General features: G+C 35.7%; 1 protein-coding gene and 1 pseudogene across 1 annotated transcript in view; both read right to left on the reverse strand.

Moving 5' to 3' along the window:
* Positions 1-1,452: 1,452 nt before the first annotated feature.
* On the reverse strand, positions 1,453-2,589 carry LOC122201791 (annotated as a pseudogene).
* Positions 2,590-24,024: 21,435 nt separating this feature from the next.
* The window catches only part of IPMK (inositol polyphosphate multikinase), a 61,905-nt gene continuing 59,664 nt past the window's right edge, over positions 24,025-26,265 (reverse strand). The window contains 1 exon segment of the mRNA XM_042907828.1: positions 24,025-26,050. Within this exon segment, the coding sequence (XP_042763762.1) occupies positions 25,428-26,050 (623 nt within the window). The 3' untranslated portion in view covers positions 24,025-25,427.

Here is a 26,265-nt window from a genome sequence, read left to right on the forward strand (position 1 = left end):
TGGACACATATAGTAAAATTAGGGTGGTGTTTCCTGAAGGAACAAGAAATATATACTGAAAGTGCAAAAACACTATAGGGTGTATTGGTTAAAATTTTTTTGGAATGTGAGTGCAAGAACAACCCAAAATTATAGCGGTTTAAACAAAAATAGAAGTTTATTTCTCTCCTACTTTCAAGAATCCCAGTGGTGGTCTCATTAGAACTAAGATATTCAAAGGTGTAAGATATCCAGATCAGTTACCTCGTCATTGCACCGTATAGTTCCTCTGTTCTAAAGGTCACCTCATAGTCTAATATGGATGCTGCAGCTCCAGCTATTACATCTTGGAAATTATGACCAAATGACAACACAGCCATTTGGTCGTATCTAGCTAATATATGGCCTGGAGTCTTGGAATATACGGCCTTTGAGTTACCATGCACAAGCCAAAAATAGGGGGTTAAAATACGTGGTTTTCAGATGAGAAAGATGAATAATAGGGAAAATCTAAAAGTCCTTACTACACATATTTAAATAAACAGTACAAAATAAGGAATAAGTGCTAAGACAAAATAAGATAATGATGGGTTTGGCTTTATATTTTGGGAACATTAAGCAGCTATAATTCCTGCTTATGATATCCCATGATTTAATAATTGCTTTTATCTTTTTAATAATTTTCACACTGAAAACAAAAAAAAACCTTATTAAGCTCCTTGCATGCTGTGACAAAATTTTTAATACTCTTCTGTATCAAGAACACAATCTCTGGTAAATGAATGAGCATTTGACAAATCAATTAATGGCTTAAATGAACACAGAGTATTTTCTTTATGGTAAAAGACTCTTTCCATTTGATTTTAAGCGGCATAATTTCTTCTCACAGATTACTTCCAGATATTTTTTAAGAAGCAGGATGACCCAGAGGTACCTGGGTAGCTCAGTTGGTTAAGCATCAGACTCACAACTCACGAGTTTGAGGCCCACATTGGGCTCTCTGTTGTCCACGTGGAGCCTGCTTTGGATTCTCTGTCCCCCTTTCTCTCTGCCCCTCCTTTGCTCATTCTCTCTATATCACTCTCTCTCTCCCTCTCAAAACTAAACATTAAAAAAAATTTAAGTTTTTTTAATGCCTCACCCAAATTTATGTGAGAAAAAGAAACTCTTCTTTCTTTAATGGCCTGACTAATGGGAGAACAGATGGAAATAAAAAAGGGAAGTACCACTGGCCAATACTCTGAAAGTGACTGGTTGGGTACCTATGACCCAGAAAGGATCACAAAAGAGACTGATATGATTCATTGTCATCATAACTAAAAGTAATAATAATGACAGCATTTGTATTCATGCAGGGTCTCCTTTCAAATTCATGATTCACCTACAAGACCTCAATTCTCATGCCACCTCCTATCAAAGCAGAGAATGAGGGCAACAAGGAGGTGATGGTCTTTGAGAGCTGTTTGTCAGAGTTCACTCAGTCAGTTCCTGGAAGGTGAGTTCAGTGTTTGGAGGCAGGGTCACTGGCTGGCTTAGCAACTTATCCACTATGCTGATTTTAGCATCTTGCTTCTCATTGTCCTCATAGGGAGTCCAGGACAGGTCATGCTGTAGCTTATAGGTACCAAGAAAGTCATGTGGACAATTTGTCCCTTATCCCTTTAGATAATAATAATAAATAGAAAATAGATATAAATAGGGGCGACTCGGTGGCTCAGTTAAGCCTCCAACTTTGGCTCAGGTGATGATCTCGCAGTTCATAAGTTTGAGCCCTGCTTCAGGCTCTGTGCTGACAGCTCAGAGCCTGAAGCCTGCTTCATATTCTGTGTCTCCCTCTCTGCCTCTCCCCCACTCATGCTCTGTCTCTCTCTCTCTCAAAAAATATATAGAAACACTTTTTTAAAAAGAGATATAAATATAAATTCATATTTATATAAATAAGAATATATATTTATATATGTTTATGTTTATATAAAATATATATAAATAGAAAAATACTGCTGACTTCTCTCTAATTTATAAAGGTAGTAAATGTTGCCAGATTTTTTTCCCCTCTATATCACGAGCTACATGGTGCAAGTCAGCATCTGTTCAAGCATCTTCCAATACCTTCCTGGTTTATTCTTTTTTTTCAATTTCTTTTAATGTTTATTCATTTTCTGAGAGAGAAAGAGACAGATTGTGAGCAGGGGAGGGGCAGAGATAGATGGATACACAGAATCTGAAGCAGACTCCAGGTTCTGAGCTGTCAGTACAGGGCCCAAGGTGGGGTCTAACTCACCAACCGTGAGATCATGACCTGAGTGGTAGTCAGTTGCTAAACCGACTGAGCCACCCGGGCGCCCCTGTTTATTCTTGTCAATATTGGATTTGCTCAGCTATGACCATCAGCTTGTCGGTGTCATTTGCTTGGATGAATTCATTAGCCTTCTGCACATGGTCTGCTAGTGCTAGGATGTAAAAGGGGTCTCTGGCCCGTGGGTGTAGTGGGGGCTCACTAAGGCCAGGCCACTGGGGTTGGTGTGAGCTCCACCAGTGCCCCTGTCACCTGCTGAACTCTTTGTTTTGGGGGACTCCCTCCATCAGCCCCAGCATTGCAGCATCCTCCATTATAACACATGATCCTCCTGATCACTCCAGCAGCACGAGGCAGAAGACCATCAAGCCTGATTTCTTTATTCAGAAATATAGTCTCCAACCTTCAAGGCAAAATCTTAAGATTCTGTTAAACACTGAAAAACTCAGAAGATCTATTGAAATCTATGATTCATGATAAATAGAAGAAACCAGGAAAATAACAAATGGGGAGAAAAGTTAAAGCCAGGAGAGGGAGAATTTTGACACAAGACAAAAAGCTGTTACTCTTCAGGGACCACTATTAGGATCCAAGATCATTGAAATCACCTCAGAATTCATCATTTCAACACAGCAACTGAACAGGTTAAATACCACTTTCGGTTATAACTTTCTCTCCATTCTCCCCCCACCCCATTCAAAGAAATGTATATACATGACTAAAATTTACAGTTGTTCAGAAATATACATAAAAGGGAGAAGAATATAGGAAGAGGCATCACTATTTCTTTTTTTTCTTTTTCTTTTTTTTTTACATTTATTTATTTTTGAGAGACAGAGAGAGCGTGAACAGGGGAGGGGTATGGAGAGAGGGAGACACAGAATCAGAAGCAGGCTCCAGGTTCTGAGCTGTCAGCACAGAGTCCAACACGGGGATCGAACCCACGAACCGTGAGATCATGACCTGAGCCAAAGTCAGACGCTTAACCGACTGAGCCACCCAGGTACCCCAACACTATTTTTTACCGGGGTGCCACTGTCAGAGTCAATGACCAATACCAGGTAAGGGATTTATTATACCCTATGGTTGGATCTAATTGTAGCCATTAGAAATTAGCTTCTTTCAGATGACAGGTATACTTTCTTATGTCCCAAGTTTTGAAACGTGTTTGTGTTCTTGTGTTTGTCCCCTTGCCTACTCCAGAAGTCTTGGGAGAGGTTTGTCAGGAATGAGCAAGTAAACAAGATGTACAAAAATGGAAAGTGATTAATAGGGCCTATGAGGAAAAAAAAAGAGGAGCTATGAGCACCGAGTGGACAAAAAAGGCGTAGTGAATTGAACTCTGTCCCACAAAAAGAATTGTTCACAGGATGCGGGCAAAAGATGGCAAGATACAAGGAGCTGAAATACAGATAGTAGTGCTCAGGAAATAAAAACTAAAATAAAAAAGAAGGTGTTTTCTGCGATCAAAGGGTTTTCTGTGAAATAAATAGGATGAAGGATACACAAGGACTTCTAAAAAATTAAGATTTCTAGTAAGACTTAGCACTTTAATCTATGTGAATGTATAATTTGATTTAAAAGTAAACAATTATTTAAAAACTAAAAAAGAGAAAGATATTTAAGTCCTAGCTCTTAGTACCTGTATATGTAACCTTATTTGGATAGAGAACCTTGCAAATGTAATCAAGGTTAAATGAAGTTATATGGATTAGGATAAGCCTTAAATCCAATGACTCATGTCTTTATAAGGAGGGAAAGACTTAGAAACACAGATACAGAGATACAGATATACATAGGGGAGAAAAGGCCATGAGCAGACAGGAGCAGAGACTGGAATAACACAGATATAGGCCAAAGAATGCCAATGATGGCCAGGAACTATGAGAAGCCAGAAAGAGGAAAGGAAGGATTCCATGAGCCTTAGAGGGAGTATGGCCCTGCCAGTATCCTTGTTTTCAGAATTCTAGCCTCCAGAACTGTGAGATAAATATCTCTTATTTTAGGTTCATAACTTGTTACAGTAGCCCCAGGAAACTAATACAAGTGAAAACTATATGTCTGGGTCAAATTTTTGTTACATCACCAGGAGCAGGCAGTAGACTCTCCAGAAAATGAAAAATATGTCATTGATCATTTAACCTGAAGGCAGTGAAAATCAGGTTAATAGAAATGAGACTTTGCAGTCCATAGCATACTGTAGTGAATCACCTGATTAAACAACTCCCTGGGATCATCTGGAATAAATTGACTTTGGGGGGCACCTGGGTGGCTCAGTCAGTTGAGCATCCAACTTTGGCCCAGGTCATGAGCTCAAAGTGAGTTCGAGCACTGTTTCAGGCTCTGTGCTTACAGCTCAACACTTGGGAGTCTGCTTCAGATTCTGTGTCTCCCTCTCTCTCTGACCTTGCCTTGCTCATGCTCTCTCTCTCTCTCAAATAAATAATAAACTTTTTTTAATTAAAAAAGAACTGACCTTTGAAGGACATTTAGGGGGAACTGAGCTCCTCTCTGGTCATATAAAGAGCATGAGAAATTCAAAATGTGGGGTGGATATTTCTAATGAAAACAGAAATTTTAAATAGAAGTTCAAATCCTTAAATTATCTGGACTAGGATGAACTAAAGAGTATTATTGTTTAAGCTAACTGGGGACCAAACTCCTTCAGGTTATTGAGTTGACAGTCATGATTTCTTCTTATGTGGTAATTACAGCATTGGTAAAAAAAGAGTGTGATATCAAGAATTTGAGGATTCATGGCAAGATTTAGAAGATGCTCCCCCAAATGCTCCCCTCCACCCTCTGCCATGAAATTTTCAGACAAATGAATCAGCCTCTATGCCCATGCCTGATGAGGCTACTCCCACCTTCTTAGACACTAACTCTCTTATGTGAATGAATCCTTTTGCCAAAGAAATTCACTTTCAGTGCCTGTCCCGAATCCTTTCTTCTCACCACTGTTCACAGTATTTGGATATAAACTGGAGGAAGTTACAGTCTAAATTTTTAATTGTAGTATGTGGTGGAAATTGCAGAAAAGATACTATATATATCATGGTGGTTAAGAATATAGGCACTAGTGCCAGACTGCCTGGGTTCAAATCTCCTCTGTGCACTGTGTGACCTTAGTCAAGGTCCTTTAGTTTCCTTATCTGTAAAATTGCAATAACAGTTTTACACATTATGGTTTTTGTCATAGAATGAGTTAACATATATAACATGCTTAGAAGAGCTGACATGTAATAAGTGCTATGTTAGTCTTAGTAATTATTGCATGCCATATTAAACTACCATTAGGATACAGTCCCTGAGAGCTCCAACCAAGAAATATTTCTTCGTGCAGTTAGACTTTTCTTGCACTGTTTCCAACCTGATGTTTTTCACACCTTTGGATCACTGTCACCCTCAGCACAGTCAATCCACACATCTATGTTGAGCCCACACATGTGGCTAAAGAAACAAAGACAACAACAAAGCCGTATGCGCTGCTACTAGATTCATCTTATGTGATCTGCAACATGGAAAGAAGTAGAGTTATATAGTGACACCCAAGTAGTAAGTCTCAGGTTAAAGCTTCCCTTTTATGTGTAACTACCATTTACTGAAGACCTTTGGTATGACAGACTATGTGCTTCCCACTTATAAGCTGTTATGCACTGAATGTTCCCCCCCCAAAATTCATATGTTGAAGCTCTGACTCCAATGTGATGGTCTTTGGAGGTAGAGTTGGCTTAGTGTCCTTATAAGAATAGACACCAGAAAGCTCTCTCTCCTTCCCTCCCTTCCTCTCTCCCCTTTCCCCTGCCCCTGCTTCTGCCTCCCTTTTCATTCCCTTCACCTCTCCACTTTTCTCTCTTCTGTGTGAGGACACAGCAAAAGACCAACTATGCTGGTACCCTGATCTCAAACTTCAGCTTCCAGAATTGTGAAAAATTCCTATTGTTTAAGCCACTCCATCTATGGCATTGTCTTATGACAGCCTGATCTAAGACACAGGGATTTATCTACTGTCCTTACAAGGGTGCAAGACACAGTCCCTGCCCTCAGGAAAACTTGAAGTTTAGTGGTTAGGTACTAATCTCAGTGTGAAGATACTCTAGTAGGGAAGTACACCAAAGATAGCTTGAAGAAGAAATATATAAGCTGCCCCCTAGACACACATAACTTTCTGCCAAATACAGAGTTTTTTCCTTTCTTGATGACACTAAGCCATGTAATTTGAAAACAATGTCAAACACTGTTTCTTTCCACCCACTCAAAACTAGGCCAACTTCTCAGGATCTATGCCTTTCTCCTTCTCTCTGTCTCTGCGCATGTGTGTGTGTTGGTGTGTACATGTGAAAATGCACATCTCCCTTCACTTCTGCTCCCACTTGCTTCAAAATTCTTGGAAGAAGTTGGACCAAGAATCACCAATGTCCTGGAGTTTTGAAATAGTCTTACCCTGGTTAAGTGATAGTGGTTTCAGAACCAAGGACAGCAGTTGTTGCCCCATCTCTTCTATCCTGTATTTTGTTTCTATCTACACCTGTAGTAGTGCTGTATTCGGATTTCCCCAGACACAGCTTAAGTCACACCACTCTAAGAAAATAATGCTACTAGTACAATAATAGTAGCAATACATAGCATTGATTTTAGAGCTTAATATATAGTAAACATGTATTATTTAATTTAATTCCCATAACAGCCCTGTAAGGTATTTTTATTATCCCATTTAGGGTTGGGAAACAAATTCAGGAAAACAAGGTCAAGTGTCTTGCCCAAGGTTACAAAGATAGTATGAATTGGAGCCAGAATTGGAATAGAAATTAAGTATTTATTACTATTCAACTTGACATCTCTAATTACATAACTCTTTGCCAAAACTGTTTCCCTGAATAACTTTTTTTACAATACTGTAATATTTTGTTTACAATAACTGTTTTCTAGTAACACTATCATAATCATGAATATTTCACTATAATAACTCTGTTGATCATGATTTAATTAATCTTGGGATATGGAGCTCCCATGAAGCCAGGTAACATGTGGAGTCCCCATTAAGGAGTCATACTGAAATGTTGAGGCAAGAACTCCATAGTTAACTATTGCTTTCAGTCTCAACCTGTGAATGATGCAGTTACTGACACCTGTAGAGAGGAATCAAGAAAGGAAATGGTTATGAAAAAGTAGTGTCTTTCAGGGACTTTACTAGGCATTTTTGCAATATGTTGAAATTTAATGTTCACTTTCAAAAATAGAGCTTATTACAGTTTTTTTCAATTATAAATACATACGCAAAAGAAAAAATCAAAAGGAAAAATTAACTAATTTTCAAATACTTCAATATAACAATTCTATTTTTTGTGTATTTCTTCACAGTCTTTTCTTTATAAAGTAAATTGTATCAAGTCAGGGAGTAAGTGGGTTAGGATCCTGCCCCTCACATTCCTGCCTCAAACAAAGCTGTTAAGTATTTTTCAATTAAACATACTGGGGCCCCAATTAAGTCTCATTTGAAGAAAATATATAAAAATTTATCTAGTAAGAATTTTAGATAAGATTGTGGATATTTTCTAGTTGAGTTTCAATTATAAACCACAAATATTTGTAGCTAATGTCGTGACCCCATAGAGAAATCTCAAATCTGAAAGTTTCTAGAACTCTAATATCAACTTGCTATCTATGTAAACACCACTAGGTAGTACTGACTTTTCTTTTCTCTCCAAGTAGTAAAATTGTGTGTGTGTGTTTGTGTGTGTTTCCTTCTGCAGAATTGTTAAAAAACAGTGAAAAAAAGTGCAAATGGACTTGAAGAACAGTTTGGGGGTGATGGAAAATTCTAAAACTGGATTGTAGTGATGGCTCAGAAATTTAAATTGCAAATTTACTAAGAAGTTTTGAATTCTACCTCAATAAAATGGTTAAAAGCTAAGATAAAATTTTCCATATATGGTATATCTTGATAGCATTCATATACTTTGTCTATATACTCATGAGAAAGCTCTCTGCTTAGCTACAAGCAAAATTTTAAATTCATTTATATAATGTGAACATGTTTCCACCATAGTACTTTTAACTCCTTTAATCTGCATTCTTTAAAAATTGCTTAACAACACCAGAAGGCCATCATAATCCTGCAAATAACTAATCAGTGTAATTAAATACATATTTAAAACTTCTGTTCCTGGGTTATATCATACACTAAAATAGAAACCATTCAATTTTTAGTTCTGGCCTTTTAACATCAGCACAAGATGCAGGGCTTGATTCTGTGACCCATGAGATCATGACCTGAGCCGAAATCAAGAGTCAGAGCCCAGTCAACTGAGCCACACATGTGTCCTTGCTTTTCAATTTCTTTGTGTCCTCTTCCATTTCTTTTCTAAGTGTTCTATAGTTTTCTGAGGCAGGTTTTTTACTTCTTTAGTTAGGTTTATTCTGAGGTATCTAATTGTTTTGGGTGCAATTGCAAATAGCATTGATTCTTTGTTTTCTCTTTCTGCTACTTTGTTATTGGTGTATAGAAATGCAACATATTTAGGTATACTGATTTTCTGCCCTGAGACCTTCCTGAATTTGTGTATCAGTTCTAACATTTTTTTGATGGGGTCTTTTGGGTCTTCTATATAGGGTATCGTGCCATCTGCAAATAGTGAAAGTTTGACTTCTTCCTTGCTATTTGTATGCCATTTATTTCTTTTTGTTGTCTGATTGCTGAGACTAAGACTTCCAACACTATGTTAAATAGCAATGGTGAGAGTGGACATCCTTGTCTTGTTCCTGACCATAACAGAAAGGCTCTCAGTTTTTCCTGATTGAGGATGATACTACCTGTGGGTCTTTTGTATGTGACTTTTATGATCTTATGATAGGTTCTATCTATCCCTACTTTGTTGAGGGTTTTTATCAAGAATGGATGCTGTGTTTTGTGAAGTGTTCTTTTTCTGCATCGAGAGGATCATATGGTCCCTATTCTTTTATTAATGTGGTGTATCATGTTGATTGATTTGCAAATATTGAACCAGCTCTGAAGCCCAGAAATAAATCCCACTTGATCATGATGAATAATTCTTTTAATGTACTATCGAATTTTATTTGCTAGTATCTTGTTGAGAATTTTTGCATCCATGTTCATTAAGAATATTGGCCTGTATTTCTCCTTTTTAGTGGAATCTTTGTCAGGTTTTGGAATTTAAGTACTGCTGGTCTGGTAGAATGAGTTGGGAAGTTCTACTCCCATTTCTACATTTTGGAACAGTTTGAGAAGAAAGGGTATTAATTAACTCTTCTTTATCTGGTAGAGGTCTGAAAGGTGACAGGATATTTCAACATCCTGAATGGAAAAAATGCAGTCAAGCATTCTTTATTCAGCAAGTTTTTCAATCAGAACAGGAGGAGTGATAAAGAGTTTCCCAGACAAACAAAAACTAAAGGAGTAGTAACCACTAAACAAGCACTACAAGAAATTTTAAGGGGGATTCTTTGAGTGGAGGAAAAAACCAAACAGAACAAAAGACCAAAAGTAACAAAGACTAGAAAAGACCAGAGAACATCACCATATTTTCAGATCCCAACATTATGAAACTTGAATCACCCACAAGAAAAAATTTGCAAGTCCCTCAAATACAAGGAGGTTCAAGAACATGCTACAAAAGAAAGAATAGGTTAACCAAAAAATTAAATAAGAAATAAAAATAAACATGGAAACAAATGAATATGAAAACATGACAGTCCAAAACTTTTGGGTGCAGCAAAGGCAGTCATAAGAACCAAGTATATTGCAAGTCAGGCCTATCTCAAGAAACAAGAAAGTCCTAAATATACAATCTAACCTTACATCTACAGGAGCTAGAAAAGAAACAGCAAATAAAGCTTAAGGCCAGCCATAGAAGAGAAATAATAAAGAGTAGAGTAGAAGTAAATTATACAGAAACAAACAAAAACACAGAGAACAGATCAAGAAACAAGAGCTGGTTCTTTGAAAGAATAAACAAAATGATAACTCCCTAGCCAGACTTATCAAAAAAAAAAAAAAAAGACCCAAAAAGATAAAATCATGAATGAAAGATGAAAGATCACAACCAGCACTACTGAAATACAAACAAATATAAGCAATTATATGCCAAAAAAACTGGGCAAGTTGGAAGAAATGGACAATTTCCTAGAAACACACAAAATACCAAAACTGAAACAGGAAGAAATAGAAAATTTGATCAAAGAAATTGAATCAGTAATTAAAAATCTCCCCCAAAACAAGAGTCCTCCAGATAGCTTCCTAGGGGAATTCTACCAGACATTTAAAAAAGAGTTAATACCTATTTTTCTCAAACTGTTCCAAAAAATAGAAATGGGGGGAAAACTTCCTCACTCATTCTATGAGGCTAGCAGTAGCTTGATTCCAAAACTAGACAAAGACTCCACTAAAAAGAAGTACAGGCCAATATTCCTGATGAACATGGATGCGAAAATTCTAAACAAGATACTAGCAAATCAAATTCAACAGTACATTAAAGGAATTATTCACTACAATCAAGTATGATTTATTCCTGAGCTGCAGGCCTGGTTCAATATTTACAAATCAATGTAATATTCCACATTAATAAAAGAAAGGTTGAGAACCATATGATCCTCTCATAGATGCAGAAAAAGCATTTGACAGCAAACAGCATCCATTCTTGATAAAAAAAAAAAATCCTCAACAAAGTAGGGATAGATGGAACATATCTCAACATCATACAGGCCATACATGAATGGTCCACAGGTAATATCATCCTCAATGGAGAAAAACTTTCCCTTATGGTTAAGAAAAAGATAGGGATACCTACTCTCACCATTCATTAATATAATACTGGAAGACTCAGCTTCAGTAATCAGACAACAAAAAGAAATAAAAGGCATAGAAAATGGCAAGAAAGAGGTCAAACTTTCACTATTTGCAGATGACATAATACTCTAGGTAGAAAACCTGAAATACTCCATCAAAATTTGCTAGAATTTTGAATTGAGCAAAGTCACAGGATATAAAATCAACATTCAGAAATCTGTTGCATTTCTATACACCAATAATGAAGCAGCCAGAAAAGAAATCAAGGAATCAATCCCATTCACTATTGAACCAAAACAATAAGATACCTAGGAATAAACCTAAATAAAGAGGTAAAAGATCTGTACTCTGAAAACTATAGAAGACTTACAAATGATATTGAAGAGAACACAAAGAAAAGGAAAAGCATTCCATAGTTATGGATTACCCAAAGCAATCTACACACTTAATGCAATACCTATCAAAATACCACCAGCATTCTTTGCAGAGATAGAAAAAACAATCCTAAAATTGGTATGGAACCACAAAAGACCTCAAAAAGCCAAAGCAATCTTGAAAAAGAAAAACAAGACTGGAGACATCATGATTCCTAATTTTAATTAGGAACATATAGTATATATACAGTATATATATATATATATATATATATATATATATATATATATATACAGTATATAAGCTGTAGTCATCAAGACAGTATGGTTCTGACACAAAAACAGACACATACATCAATGGAACATAATAGAAAACCCAGAAATGGACCCATAACTATGTGGTCAACTCATCTTCGACAAAGCAGGAAAGAATATCCGATGGAAAAAAAGATAGTCTCTTCAACAAATGGTACTGGGAAAACTGGATGGCGACATGCAGAAGAAGGAAACTGGACCACTTTCTTACACCAAACAAAAATAAATTCAAAATGGATGAAAGACCTAAATGTGAGACAGAAAACCATTAAAATCCCAAAGAATAACACAAGCAGCAACCTCTTTGACCTCAGCCACAACAACCTCTTACTAGACACTTCAATGGTTCCAAGGGAAACCAAAAGCAAAAATGAACTATTGAGATCTCATCAAGATAAAAGGCTTTTGCACAGTGAAAACATCAACAACACTAAAAGCCTATGGAATGGGAAAAGATATTTGCAAATGACATATCTGATAAAGGGTTAGTTTTCAAAATCTCTGAAGAACTTATCAAACTCAATACCCAAAAAACAAATACTCCAGTTAAGAAATTGATAGAAGACATAAATAGACATTTTCTCAAAGGCATCCAGATGGCTAACAGACACATGAAAAGATGCTCAACATCAGGGAAATACAAATCAAAACTATGATGAGACACCACCTCACACTTGTGAGAATGGTTGAAATCAACAACAAAAGAAACAAGTGTTGAAAGGATGCGGAGAGAGGGTTGCACTGTTGGTGGGAATGAAAACTGGTGCAGCCACTCTGTAGAACAGTATGGAGGTTTCTCAAAAAACTAAACATAGAACTACCTTACTATCCAGCAATTACACTATTAGTTATTTATCCAAAGAATTTAAAAATACAGATTCAAATGAGTACATGCATCCTGATTATTATAGCAGTATTATCAACAATAGCCAAACATAGAAAGAGCCCAAATGTTAATCAACTGTTAAATGTATAAAGAAGATGTGGTGGATAGATAGATAGATAGATAGATAGATAGATAGATAGATAGATGATAGAGACAGAGAGATAGAGATAGAGATAGATATATAATAGAATATTACTCAGCCATCAAAAATAATGAAATCCTGCCATTAGCAATGACATGGATGGAGCTAGAATGTATTATGCTAAGTGAAATAAGTCAATGAGAGAAAGACAAATACCATATGATTTCACTTATAAGTGGAATTTAAGAAACAAAACAGATGAACACACGGGAAGGTGGGGGGGGGAGAGAAGAGAGGGAAACAAACCACAAGAGACTCTTAATGATAGAGAATCAACTGACAGTTGATGGAGGGAGGTGGGTGGGGAATGGGCTAAATGAGTGATGAGTGTTAAGGAGGGACTTTTTATGATGAGCACTTAATGTTGTACGTAAGTGATGAATCACTGAATTCTACTACTGAAACCAATATTGCACTGTATGTTTACTGAAATTTAAATTAAAAAAAAAAAAAATAAATGCCTGGTAGAATGCCCCTGGGAAGCCTTCTGGCCCTGGACTTGTGTTTGTTGGGAGATTTTTAATTACTGATTCGATTTCTTTGCTGGTTATTGGTCTGTTCTAATTTTCTATTTCTTCCTATTTCAACTTTGTTAGTTTGTATGTTTCTAGGAATTTATCCATTTCTTACAGATTGTCCTGTCTGCTGGCATATAATTTTTCTTAATATTCTCCTATAATTGTATTTATGTGCTGTTGGTTGTGATCTGTCCTCTTTAATTTTGATTTTATTTTTTTCAGTCCTTTCTCTTTTCTTTTGATAAGCCTGGCTAGGGGGTTATCAATATTATTAATTCTTTCAAAGATGTAGCTCTTAGCTGTTCATCTAGTCTACTGGGTTTTTTGTTGTTATTTCTATATTGTTTATTTCTGCTCCAGTCTATATTATTTCCTTTCTTCTGTTGGTGTTTAGGCTTTATTTGCTCTTTCTTTTCTAGCTCCTTTAGGTGTCATTAGGTTGTGTATTTGGGTCGTTTCTTGCTTCTTGATGTAGGCCTGTGTTGCAATATACCTCCCTCTTAGGACTGCCTTTTCTTCATCCCAAAGGGTTTGGACTGTCGTGTATTCATTTTCATTTGTGTCCATGTACTTTTTTATTACTTCTTTAATTTCCTGGCTAACCCATTCTTTCTTTAGTAGCACGTTCTTTAACCTCCATTATTTATGGTCTTTTCAAATTTTTTCTTGTGGTTGATTTCAAATTTCATAGTTATGGTTTGCAAATGCACATGGTATGATCTCAATCCTTTTGTACTTGTTGAGGGCTGATATGTGACCCACTATGTGATCTATTTTGGAGAATGTTCAATGTGGACTCAAAAAGAATGTGCATGGATTCTGCTGCTTTAGGATGAAATGTTCTGAATATATCTGTTAAGTGCCTCAGGTCCAGTGTGTCATTCAAAGCCATTGTTTCCTTGTGATTTCCTGCTTAGATGATCTGTCCATTGTTGTAAGTGGGGTGTTAAAGTCCTCTACTATTATTGTGTTATTATCAATGAGTTTCTTTATGTTTGTTGTTAATTGATTTATATATTTGGGTGTTTCAAGTTTGGGGCATAAATATTTATAATTTTTAGATCTTCTTGATGGATAGACCCCTTAATTATGATATAATGCCCTTCTTCATCTCTTGTTACAGTCCTTGGTTTAAACTCTAATTTTTTTCTGATATAAGTATGGCTACTCTGGCTTTCTTTTGTTGTCCATTAGCATGATAGATGGTTCTCTATCCTCTCACTTTCAATCAGCCAATGTCTGTAGGTCTGAAATGAGTCTCCTATAAGCAACATATAGATGGGTCTTGTTTTTTGGAGCGTTTTTTCGTTTGTTTGTTTTTGTTTTTAATCCATTCTGCTACCTAATGTCTTTTCATTGGAGGATTTAGTCCATTTATTTTCAGGGTGATCATTTAAAGATATGAGTTTAGTGCCATTGTGTTACCTTTAAAGTTGGTGTTTCTGGTGATGTTCTCTGGTCCTTTCTAATCTCTGTTGCTTTGGTCTTTTTTTCCCCCACTCAAGGAGTCCCTTTAATATTTCTTGCAGGGCTGGTTTAGTGGTCATGAACTCCTTTAGTTTTTGTTCATCTGGGAAACTCTTTCTCTCTCTTTATTCTGAATGGCAGCCTTTCTGGGTAAAGTATTCTTGGCTGCACATGTTTCCCATTCAGCACATTGAATATATCTTGCCATTACCTTCTGGCCTGCCAAGTTTCTGTGGAAAGATCTGCTGTGAACCTGGTATGTCTTGCCTTGCATATTAATGACTTTTTTTCCTTTGTTCTTTCAGGATTCTTTCTTTGTGTATTTTGGGAATTTGACTATATGTTCAATGATGCTTAACTTTTATTGAATTTAATGGGAATTATCTCTGCTTCTTGGATATTAATCTGTGTCTTTCCCCAAATTAGATAATTTTTCAGCTAATATGCTCAAATAAAACCTCTGCCTCTTTTTCTTTCTCTTCATCTTCTGGGACTCCTGTTATATGAATGTTATTCCTCTTATATAAGTCGCTGAGTTCCCTAAATCTACTATTGTGATCCATTACCTTTGTTTCCCTCTTCTTTTCAGCTTTGTTATTTTCCATAATTTTATCTTCTGTATCACTAATTCGTTCCTCTACTTTATCCTCACTGTTATGCACTTGAGTGCATTTCAGTTATAGCATTTTTAATTTCAGCCTGACTAGATTTTAGCTCTTTTATGTCTGCAGTAAGGGATTCTCTAGTGTCTTGTATGCTTTTTCAATCCTTATAATTTTTGTTTTAAATCCTCAGATATTTTGTTTTAAATTATATCTGTATTGATTAAATCCTGACCATTACTTCTTGTTCTTTTGGGGGGAGTGAATTCCTCCATCATGTCATTTTGGAGGGAAAAAATAATAGAAATTTAAACTTAAAAAACAAAGGAAACTAAATACTAAATGTGTTTGGGTCTGCTTGTTAAGCTTGACAGGAAAAATAAAAAGAGGTAAAAAATTAAAAACTTAAATAAAAGTTGTTCTTTCTGTATCCAAGGGAGGGCGGGGGAACCAATAAACAACAACAACAACAACAACAACAACAAAAAAAAAGGAAACAAGATTCCGTTTCCCCTAGAGCTGAAGTTTTGCAGCACTCTATGATCAGTAAACTACTGCATGGGAGGTGTTTGTGCTGGTTTTCTGGGGTTGGGGCGTGTTGCTCTGATCCTTAGGTGGATTTGCTCTAGTGGAGATGGGCCTGGAGGGCTCAGAGCTCAGGAAGGTGGGACTTGGTGTAAGAAAGCTGTTTGGCTCACTGAGGTTGATCAGTGCAGATGGACTAAGGGTTAAAATGGCTTAGCTCCACTCTCTGGTCTCTGGAGGGGGAAATTCAAGTGTTAACAGATGTGCAGTCACCCCCCCCCCCCCCATCTGACCTCTGCCTTCACCCTGTGTCTGAGCTGACTGCCAGGCAGCACAGCCCTCCTGGGGTTTATCTCAGGCATGGCTATGTTTCAAAATCCCACACTTCAGGGACCCCCACAGTATGGCCCCACTGATTCTCTAGAGGAGGATGTCACTGTGCGGTGGCCAGTGTGGACTTGTCACAGAAAATAGGTACACAACCCGCAGTGGCAGTGGATCAGAGTTTATGGTAAATTGCAATACACAGGCTATACCAGGGTTTGCTGCCCTTAGTCATTAGTAGGGCAATTCAATGGCACCCATAGGGTCTTTTGCCCATGAAGAGGCCATATCACCTCTACAAAATGCACTCCAACCAGGGCAACTACTTCTCCCCGAGGAGCCCAGGAGATCCTCAGACTGTGCTACCCATTCCTGAGGCTCTCCCCTCCTTCCTTGTTGGAACACTACCAGGCACTGACCTCCCAAACTTCAGACTTTGCACTCCACTGTTTATAAAAAACTGGTGGTATTGAAACCCTCTCCTTTTTCCCATTAATGGTTTCAGGGAACAATTTTCTTGTGCAGTTCCTTGCATGAGTTTTCACTCTTTTTCCTTCACTTTTTTAAAAAAAATTTTTAACGTTTATTTGAGACAGAGACAGAGCATGAACAGGGGAGGGTCAGAGAGAGGGAGACACTGAATCTGAAACAGGCTCCAGGCTCTGAGCTGTCAGCACAGAGCCCGACGCGGGGTTCGGACTCATGGACCAGATCATGACCTGAGCCGATGTCGGACGCTTAACTGACTGAGCCACCCAGGTGCCCCTTTCCTTCACTCTAACTACCTGCTTGTGATCAGGGATCCTTCCCCACCAAGCACCCATGTCTCTTTTCTCCCACAAATCAACTCTCTGTATAGTTCCTACCTTCCACAGGTCATTTTTTTTCTGTTGTAAATGTGCAGCTTTGTTCTCTAAGACTTCCAATCGATTTCTTGGGAGTCAGAATGATTTGATATTTATCTAGCTGTTCGGGGGAAGGGGCAAGCCTAGGGCCTCCCTATTCTTCTGCCTCTTAACCCTCTCCACAAGAGATGTTATTATTTTTTTTAATGTTTATTTCTGAGAGAGACAGAGTGCGAGCAAGGAAGGTGGAGAGAGAGAGAGAGGGAGACACAGAATCCGAAGCAGGCTTCAGGCTCTGAGCTGTCTGCTTCCAGACAGACCTGGGGCCTGACAGTCCTTTTCAGCAATAGGAGTTCCTACAGAGATCCTCACTTGCCCTGCTCCTTCCTAGCTCCCTGCAATAAAATTGAGCCACTTTTGTTGGAAAAATAAAAATAAAAACGGAACAAAAAGTACTAGTTCAATTAAAAAAATAGTTTTAACACCAACTAGGGAACTGTATCTATAATATGCAATAGAAATTACATGTCTTTTGCATAATTTTTGTCATAGAAACATAACAATTCATATATACACTTGAAAGAAAACTGACATTTAAGTCATCTCTAAGTAAGCCCATTAAGACAAGACTGTTTAGGATACTATTGTTTAGGATACTATACACACACTACACAGCGTCATATTATTCAGCCATAAAAAAGAATGAGTCTTGACATTTGCAACATGGATGGAACTAGAGTATTAAGCTAAGTGAAATAAGTCAGAGAAAGACAAATACCATATGATTTCACTCATATGTAGAATTTAAGAAACAAATGAACAGAGAGAGAAAAGAGAAGAGAGGAAAACCAAGAAACAGATTTAACTATAGAGAAAAAAATTGATAGTTACTGGAGGGAAGGAAATGAAGGATGGGTTATATGAGTGATGGCTATTAAGGAGTGCACTTGTGATGAGCACCGGGTGTTGTATATAAGTGATGAATCACTAAATTCTATACCTGAAACTAACATTACACTGTATGTTAACTAAATGGGATTTAAGTAAAAACTTGGGGGGAAAAAGATTGCTTAAGACACCAACCAACCCCCAAATGACAACATAGTACTACAAATTTAAGATGGCAACACTGTGAGACTACCCAGAGGGTTCCACCTTGGGAAAGTAATGAGAGGAAACCGGGGTGAAATTTTAAAAGAGGGAAAACAAACGAGATTTTAAAATTTGCATATACTGCTTATCTTGCTGCCCTATTCTGATCAACACAATTAGTGCCCATATTGTCCACTTAATCTGACATTGCTGCCTGATGAAAACATAGACCATGACAAGCTAAAACTCCATATTTTTGTGCCCTATATGAATTGATCTAAGATTGGAACACATGGTTGATTGCATTGTGTCCTTCTTCCATATCTGCCCAAACTGACTCTGAATTTGGCAGTAGTAGCAAACTTGACTCAAACAAGCTTGAAACTCGTTTGCACATTTCAGCATCTTCTCTTGAAGCCTACCACCAAAAGAAAATACCAGGGCTAGCCTACTGGAAGGATGTGACATGTCATCCCAGCCATCCTAGACTAATTCACAATCCAGCCACCTTCCCAGCCCCCAACTCAGCTGACCTGCCAGCTGATTGTAAAAACATAAGTCTAGCCAAGATCAGCAGAATCACCCAACTGACTTGCAAATCCATACAAATGATAAAGGACAGTTGTTAAGCCACTTACATTTTAGGCTGTTATGCAGCAATCATTGCTGACAGAGTCGTCAGGTTAGCCCATTACTTTGATTGTTCTGCCTCTGGCATAAGCCAGATGAATTAGTCGACCATAATAAGGAGTGGCAAATGGAAGTTAAGATTCATGAGACCTAAAAGTAATGATATAGTTTCTTTACAAATTCACAAAAATAAGGATATTCTTTGAACTGGATCCAAACCCTAGAAGCTATAAATTAAGCCTATTTATCTTAAGCTTACAATCTTCAAAATGTCTGAAATAATACTGTTTACTCTTCCATAGACTTAACAAGTGTCTACATGATACTTCCACATTCACCATCTCTTTTGTGCTCATCCCAAAGCACTTTGTCAAATTATATTAGCTTAATTAATAATTTTAAAGACCTACTTAACTTCTTTTAGAAACAAAGAGATTTGACTCAAAACATTTCAGATCATCCAAACCAATCGCACCACGATTTCTGCCTTTAGCAGTACAATGTAATTAACAAGCATGTGCAGACTGTTTTCTTTAATTGGCAACGTAGGCATCATTCACACCCATGAAAAGCTAATGGCACAAATAGAAAAAGATTAATTTATTATTAGAGAACTATTTAGACCTGTAGGAGGAAAGTTTAGTGGCCTGAGATAGCTGATGAACTTTTCTTCCAATTGAGAATGGTTTTAACTTGAGCCATTGCTGGCTGCATTTTCTCACATTTCTTTTCTCAGCACTCTCTCTTGCCTTTCAAACAAGAAAGATGCACTTTGCTTGCATCAAAGTGATCCAAGTTCTATTGAACACTCTATGACTAAAGAACTTTTTGAAAAATCTTGCTACTAAAGAGTGTTCCATGACCCAGGAGCATCACAGACCCCATCCAGTTCTGCTGAATCCAAATCTGCATTTTTCATGAAATCCTCAAGTGATTATTTTCACTTTTATTTTATTACTATTATTTTCACTTATTTCATTTCAGCTTTTATTTAGTTCTTAACATTTTTAAATTTTTGATAGAGACAGAGCACAAGTGGGGGAGGGGCAGGGAGAGAAGGAGACACAAAATCTGAAACAGGTTCCTGGGTCCGGGCTGTCAGCACAGAGCCTGACACGGGGCTCAAACTCACCAGCCGTGAGATCATGACCTGAGCCGAAGTTGGACGCTTAACCGACTGAGCCACTCAGGCGTCCCTATTTAGTTATACTTAGCTATAACTAGGAGACTATGGCGGTGGGATTCCCTGTTATTCTCAGTAGTTAGCAGCTAATCTTAAACTACTTCCATAGTATTGCTTCTTCTCACAGTTCACAGTAGCAGGCATAAAAGAGGAATGCCATACAGTCTTCTGGAGCCATGACTCACAATTGCAATGAGGCTACAAATCACTCTTCCTCTTGCATTTTATCAGACCTGACTTCTCTTTCACAGCCCTGCTGGATATTGATAAGAATCAACTATAGTTCCAAAAATATTTTATTCCATATTTACATTTTTTTCTACCAGACAGTATATATCTTAAGAACATGTTCTGAAATCTCTTACGCAGCTTTTCAAAATCTCCAAAGGTAAATATAGTGCCTAGTACAGGATAGGTATTTGATAGTACCCTCTCTTTTTGATTAACGAATGAACATAACTAGGTCACTGATTAAGTAACTGATTTGTGAAACTTCAAATACAAGCAAAACTATCTTATCTACTTCTAAAGTTTTATAATTCTAGTATATTTTTTTCACAGCCAAGTCAACTGGTGTCTCTTATAGTCCACTTCTCCTGTAAGGTTGGTTCTAAAGATTTTAGTACATCTGATAGAAAAATAAATATTCAAGCAAAAAGTTTACATACTTTTTCATTTGCAATGAGTATGCTTTTTTTCTGTTAACATCTTGTCTTAATCAGTTTTGAATCCCTAATGATTTCTGCAGTTTCTGATACATAACATGCACTCAAATATTTGTTGAGTGAGTAAATTATTTTTAAACTACCATGAGTTTGTTAGCATATTACAATTAATAAAGAAAAGCTCCAATGCAAAACATTTTAATAGGTTGTCAAATATACAGTTATTAGAATTATCTAAGTATCACTTATCAAAATCGGTATACCACATTAGATGACTCTATGAAATAAAAACACAAATCACACATTGACAATAACCCCTGCAGTCCAAGAATACTCCCATCAATAATACAAATTACAAACACATTAAAAAGAGAGACATTGTTTAGACATTTAAACCAAAGTAACTTTGACTACACTAAATACATTCACTCATCAAGTACAATAAATTTAGCATAGTCACTAATACAATTTTAGGTGCAATTTCACATGCTTTCATAAATCTTCCAGTACAGCTCCCTACAGTAAAGTGTCTTTGTGCACGCCAATTTCATTTATATGCAGGTGCATTCCACATCTTACTTGAAACTATTTCACTTCATAATTAAACTTAATATACGCTGTAAGTGAACACCAGGCCAAACTTTAACCCCATGATGACAAAGTTTAACAATTAAAAAAAAAATTCTTCAAAGTACATTCTAATTTATTTAATCACATGAACACTATTTCCTCTCATTAGACACTATCAACATTAAGTAACAAGAATTTAAACATCAAAAAGCCAAAGATTCCAATCTTCCTAAAATATTAACAAGTAGTTTAAGTAACAATACAAGCATTCTGTAAATCAAAAAGTAATTTCATATTCATTGCCAAATTTAAAATACCAGTGATTTCAAGATGAAATTGAGGCCTAAAATATTTTTAACTAAATTGTAAAACACAATTTTAAAAATGTGCAGTAAGTTGCTTGTGAATACGTAATGGAATATTTTTCACAGTAACGCTATTTTAAAACACTACTCTAAATGGACGGCCTAAAAATAAACGTACCTTTACTGGCAAGAAAAGTGAAAAGAAAAATTAAGGCCTTTTTATGCTATCTATAATTGCTACCTGAACCCAAAAGTCAAATAGAGGTTATAATGATGCAACATATTATTTTTAACCTTTCTAACATATTGTCAGTTGCTTTAGCTCAGCTTAATAATTATCTTTACACAAATTCAAATGCTAGTGAACTTTATCATTAAATGCATATTTCTCTGTATCTCTATTTTAATTAAGTCCCCAACCCCACCCCATCTAGACAGAATGCTGAAAATGTTTAGGGCTTTGTCTGATTGGTTCACAACTGTATATTCAGGGGCTAAAAATGTTTGGCACATGGTAGAAATCCAGTAAATATTTTTGAATGAATTAAGAAGCCTGGCCTCCATTGGCAACTCTACTTGTCTTTCCAAAGCATCAATAGACAATTGCTACCTCTTTACGTGATAAAATTGACACTTTTTTTTTTTTTTTGAAAAGAAACTGATGCCTAGGCTATAAAAATATTACAGGATGTAGTGGAAGGATAACTGAGGCTACAAACATATCAAATCAAGGTTAAAGGCACAGGATAAGGAAGATTATTACAAAGTATTGTAAACAATTTTAAGAGCAAATCAAGTTTTAAAGTATCAAATGCCTAACTGCTAAAAGAGTACTAAAATGATGACAATGTTTTAAAAATAGTGGACAAAATTTCTGTAATATCACAAATAAAACAGTTACATACCTTCTTTCATCCCATATCTTCTCAGTATTCCCAATCCTAGAAACAAATGTTTTCAGTTGCATGAAATATGAAAATTACAACTGAAATATCTCTGAAAATTAATTCCTTTTTCTTAAGTTATATTATTATAAATTTAATATATAGACTTTACAGAGATAATATGAAGAACATCATTTTGGAAATCATAAAATAGTAAGTTATACTCAATCAAAATCATAAAAAAAGTCCTTATTCAGTTGAATACAATCTAAAGCTCCACAATAGCAAATCGTAGTGTAAAGAGGCATAGTAAGTACGATCTTTCCAGACACGTAAAACAAAGAATAATGAATACTGAGTTGAAAATACAAGTTCCACGTTAGAGCCATTTAATATACACATTTTCACAACTGTTTCTTGAAAAACTATTTAGATAAAATATTTAGCATTTATCATCAATTTTTAATTTACTTGAATTTATGCAACTTCCATCCATATTAAAATATTAGTGTAAATACTTTATTATAAAACTATTACACAATTTAAATTTTTATTAGAGAAATGTATTATTCACTATCCACCATTTCTTAAAGTCCTTTTCATGAGTGCATTCCAAAAGAAATACACTAAAATCATTATTTATATTTCCTAGGGGGAATAAACTATGGTAATCCTATTAACCCAAACTATATCCTTATTATGCTTATTTATTAAACACGTACATGTTTAAACATGCTTGGTGAATAGTGATCATTCTTCCCCACAGTGGTAAATTTCAGCATAATGTTAAGTGACTGGGCTAGATAGATAGTAAAATATTCGCATGTAGATTACATAAACAGAGACTTATTCTGTGACATGTAAGTTTACTTATAAAATAACATAAAATGGGCACTGGGTAACAGTGATAAAAAATGTAAACAAACAGAATTAAATGTTAATCTCTTCCCTGAAAAATAAAAGACAAAAGCGCTTCCTGTTTTATTTAAAAAAAAAAATATGATCTATTGTATCAAAAAGGTAAGACATTGATTTTTACAAAACTATATTTCTACATATGGATAAAGAAAATCTAGAACAGTTGATTCACACTTTATTGAGCTAAAATGTGCAAAAAATCTGGTAATATTTAAATTTATTAAATTCATTGTACATAGCCTGATACCATCCCATTCAAAACAACCCTCTTGTTAAGACTCAAAATTGTTAATTATCTGAGCTTCAGACTTATGAACCCCTGTCCAAATAACAACAACAACAACAAAAGTCTATGTTGTGGGAGAAAAAAAATTAGAATAAAAAATTTTTGACTATTAGGACTTGAAATTCATCCCCACAAAGAAAAGCTACAGCCAATACCTATTTAGGCAGTAGAGAAAAATATGCAGTCTCTATAAAAAATACTTATTCTCACTCTAAATAAAAAATTAAAACCAAATTTTGCTGTAACAAAATGTATATGAATTTTAAAGTTATTCAGGTTTACTAGAGCTACTAAGCATAGAATTCATAGAGCATTTGGTACTTCTGTTTGTGCTCAGATATTTGTGAAAAACACAGACTGGGAAGGTGAAATAAACACAAATTGTGATACTTTACACTAAAAAAAAAAGACGTTAAGATTTAAAAGTTTAATTTGTAATTCTAGGGGAAAAAGAGGGGAGAAAGTTCAACAGCTCACAAATACAAAACATCTTCCAAGAATACAGCAAAACTGTTAACTGCTTAGATGTGTTAGTGAATCAAAGTGCAAGTAATGCTTTCATAAATATCTAACATATTTGCAAATTTAATTTCAAAGTTTTAATGTTTTCAATAACAAGTAACTACTTATTTTTTAAAGGGTAGTAGATGTGAAACACAGATAATACAGATAATAATTTTTCCACTCATTACAATTTAAATTGTTATTTCTATCTGGAATAGGATATAAAACTGTTTTGAGTAAGAGTGAAATAGAAGCATGGATTTAGATATGCACCAACTTATAGAGGTGCACTAATTACCCATGGTACTTTTGATACAATACTGGGTGGTGTCCTTCACTGCTTATTAGAATTCTAAGAAACACTTTTTAGCAATATATACTACTGTTTAACTAAATGAAGACATATAAATACATGCATTTTAAAAGAGAAAATTCTCAAAAGGTCTTTAAAGGAAAAATAAGACAATCATCTACCTTTTGAAAAGGTAGGAAAAGGTATTATATGGTTTATAACATTTTTCACAATATAGTAAATACTTTTTCTAATTTTTGCATCAATTTAAGAGTTTAAAAGAAAACATTTTGCTCCTTGCAAATGCCCTTTTTCTTCTCCTAACCCTGGCAAGAATAATTATTAGTGAACTTAATTCCAAGAAATTTGTTGTTGTTGTTGTTCACTTCAATTATCTTTATATAATATTTTGAAATATGCAAATAAATGGAAATTAAAGAGAAAATCTGCTTTTGGAATGCAATAATTCTAAATCACTTTACTAAGAAGCACCTTTTGATATGCTGGTCTGAACTTTTAATATAACACCTAAACAGTACTTAACTTTCTGAAGTAGAATTTTCTCCAGTTTTAATAACTTCATTCATAGCAATACTAAGGACATCAACCTGTGCTTTCTAGATTTTTTAAAGTGTTCTAATAAATTAATGAGTTTAGATATGGCTCATTGTCAAGGTTGGGTGGGCAGAAATTTCATGACAAATTGGCTACAGAAAGCTAAATAAACTCTTAATGACTGAATAATGGTTTGCATTTTGCTTGAGCCAAATAGATGTTTAAGCCATGTACCACCACATTCCCTGCTTAACATTCCTAAGTTTTTTATTCTTCATAGTTTTCTAATGAACAGATAGTTTTCCTGAGTAAGATTATAAAAAAGATAACCCTTCTACCAAAAGTATAAAGACAAAATGTAGACTCACAATATAAATTTTTTACATAGCTTTACAAGTATAGAGATATTGACTGCTGCTTTTGTTATGATTGCCCCATCCCTTAAAAAGACCACAGCAAAGGATTCAATTGTCTAAAATACTTTGCAGTACAGTAATTAAATGCTTCAGCCCATAAACATATCCCTCATCTACTGTGTTGCTAGGGAACACATGAGCAAAATCTATCATTCGCACTTCTGCTTCTGAAATCTCCTGGCAACCAGTGGGAAGATGGCAGAAAACTTTTTCCAGTTGGGAAAGTACATTTCCATTTAAACGTTCCTGTGACATGCTTTTCCACCCATTGTCTTGCTCTGTATTTTCAGCTTTCAATGAAGTATGACTGTGATGCTTTTTTGAACACATTTTTCTGTGACAAGCATACATCTTGGACAAGCTTTTGTCTACTGAAACATCTATTTTTCCATTCTCTGTGGAATTTAACACATGAAAGTTATTATTGTACTCCAGTACATCTGTGTCTGACAGTTGTCCTTTGGACAAAAACTTTTCTACCAAAGTTCTGTCATTTGATTTTGTAGTAGTTGGCCGAGATGAGCCTTCATAAACAAACAGTAATGAACTTGCATAAAAGTTAAGTTGCTTCTGATTTTCAAACCATTGCAGAATATTCTGAATCTTCTGAATGCTGGCAGCAACAGCATCTTTTCTTAAGCAGAATCCATTATGAAAAAACCTGGAGACCCCTATAAAAAGGAAAATATTAGGATTATAATGAAATTATAAACTAGTTATCCCTTGGGAAGTAAACTCATCTTAGATACAATTCTTCAAATTTCTCCCCCATTACCCCTTACAATAAACTGAACCGGCAAAATTCTAGTCAGACATAGAAACTTGGACCTCAATTTGATTTCTAGTGAAGATTCTCTTACTAGAAAAAAATGACACTTATGTAAAG

This window comes from Panthera leo, chromosome D2 (genome assembly GCF_018350215.1).
Source record: "Panthera leo isolate Ple1 chromosome D2, P.leo_Ple1_pat1.1, whole genome shotgun sequence".
NCBI lineage: Eukaryota > Metazoa > Chordata > Mammalia > Carnivora > Felidae > Panthera > Panthera leo.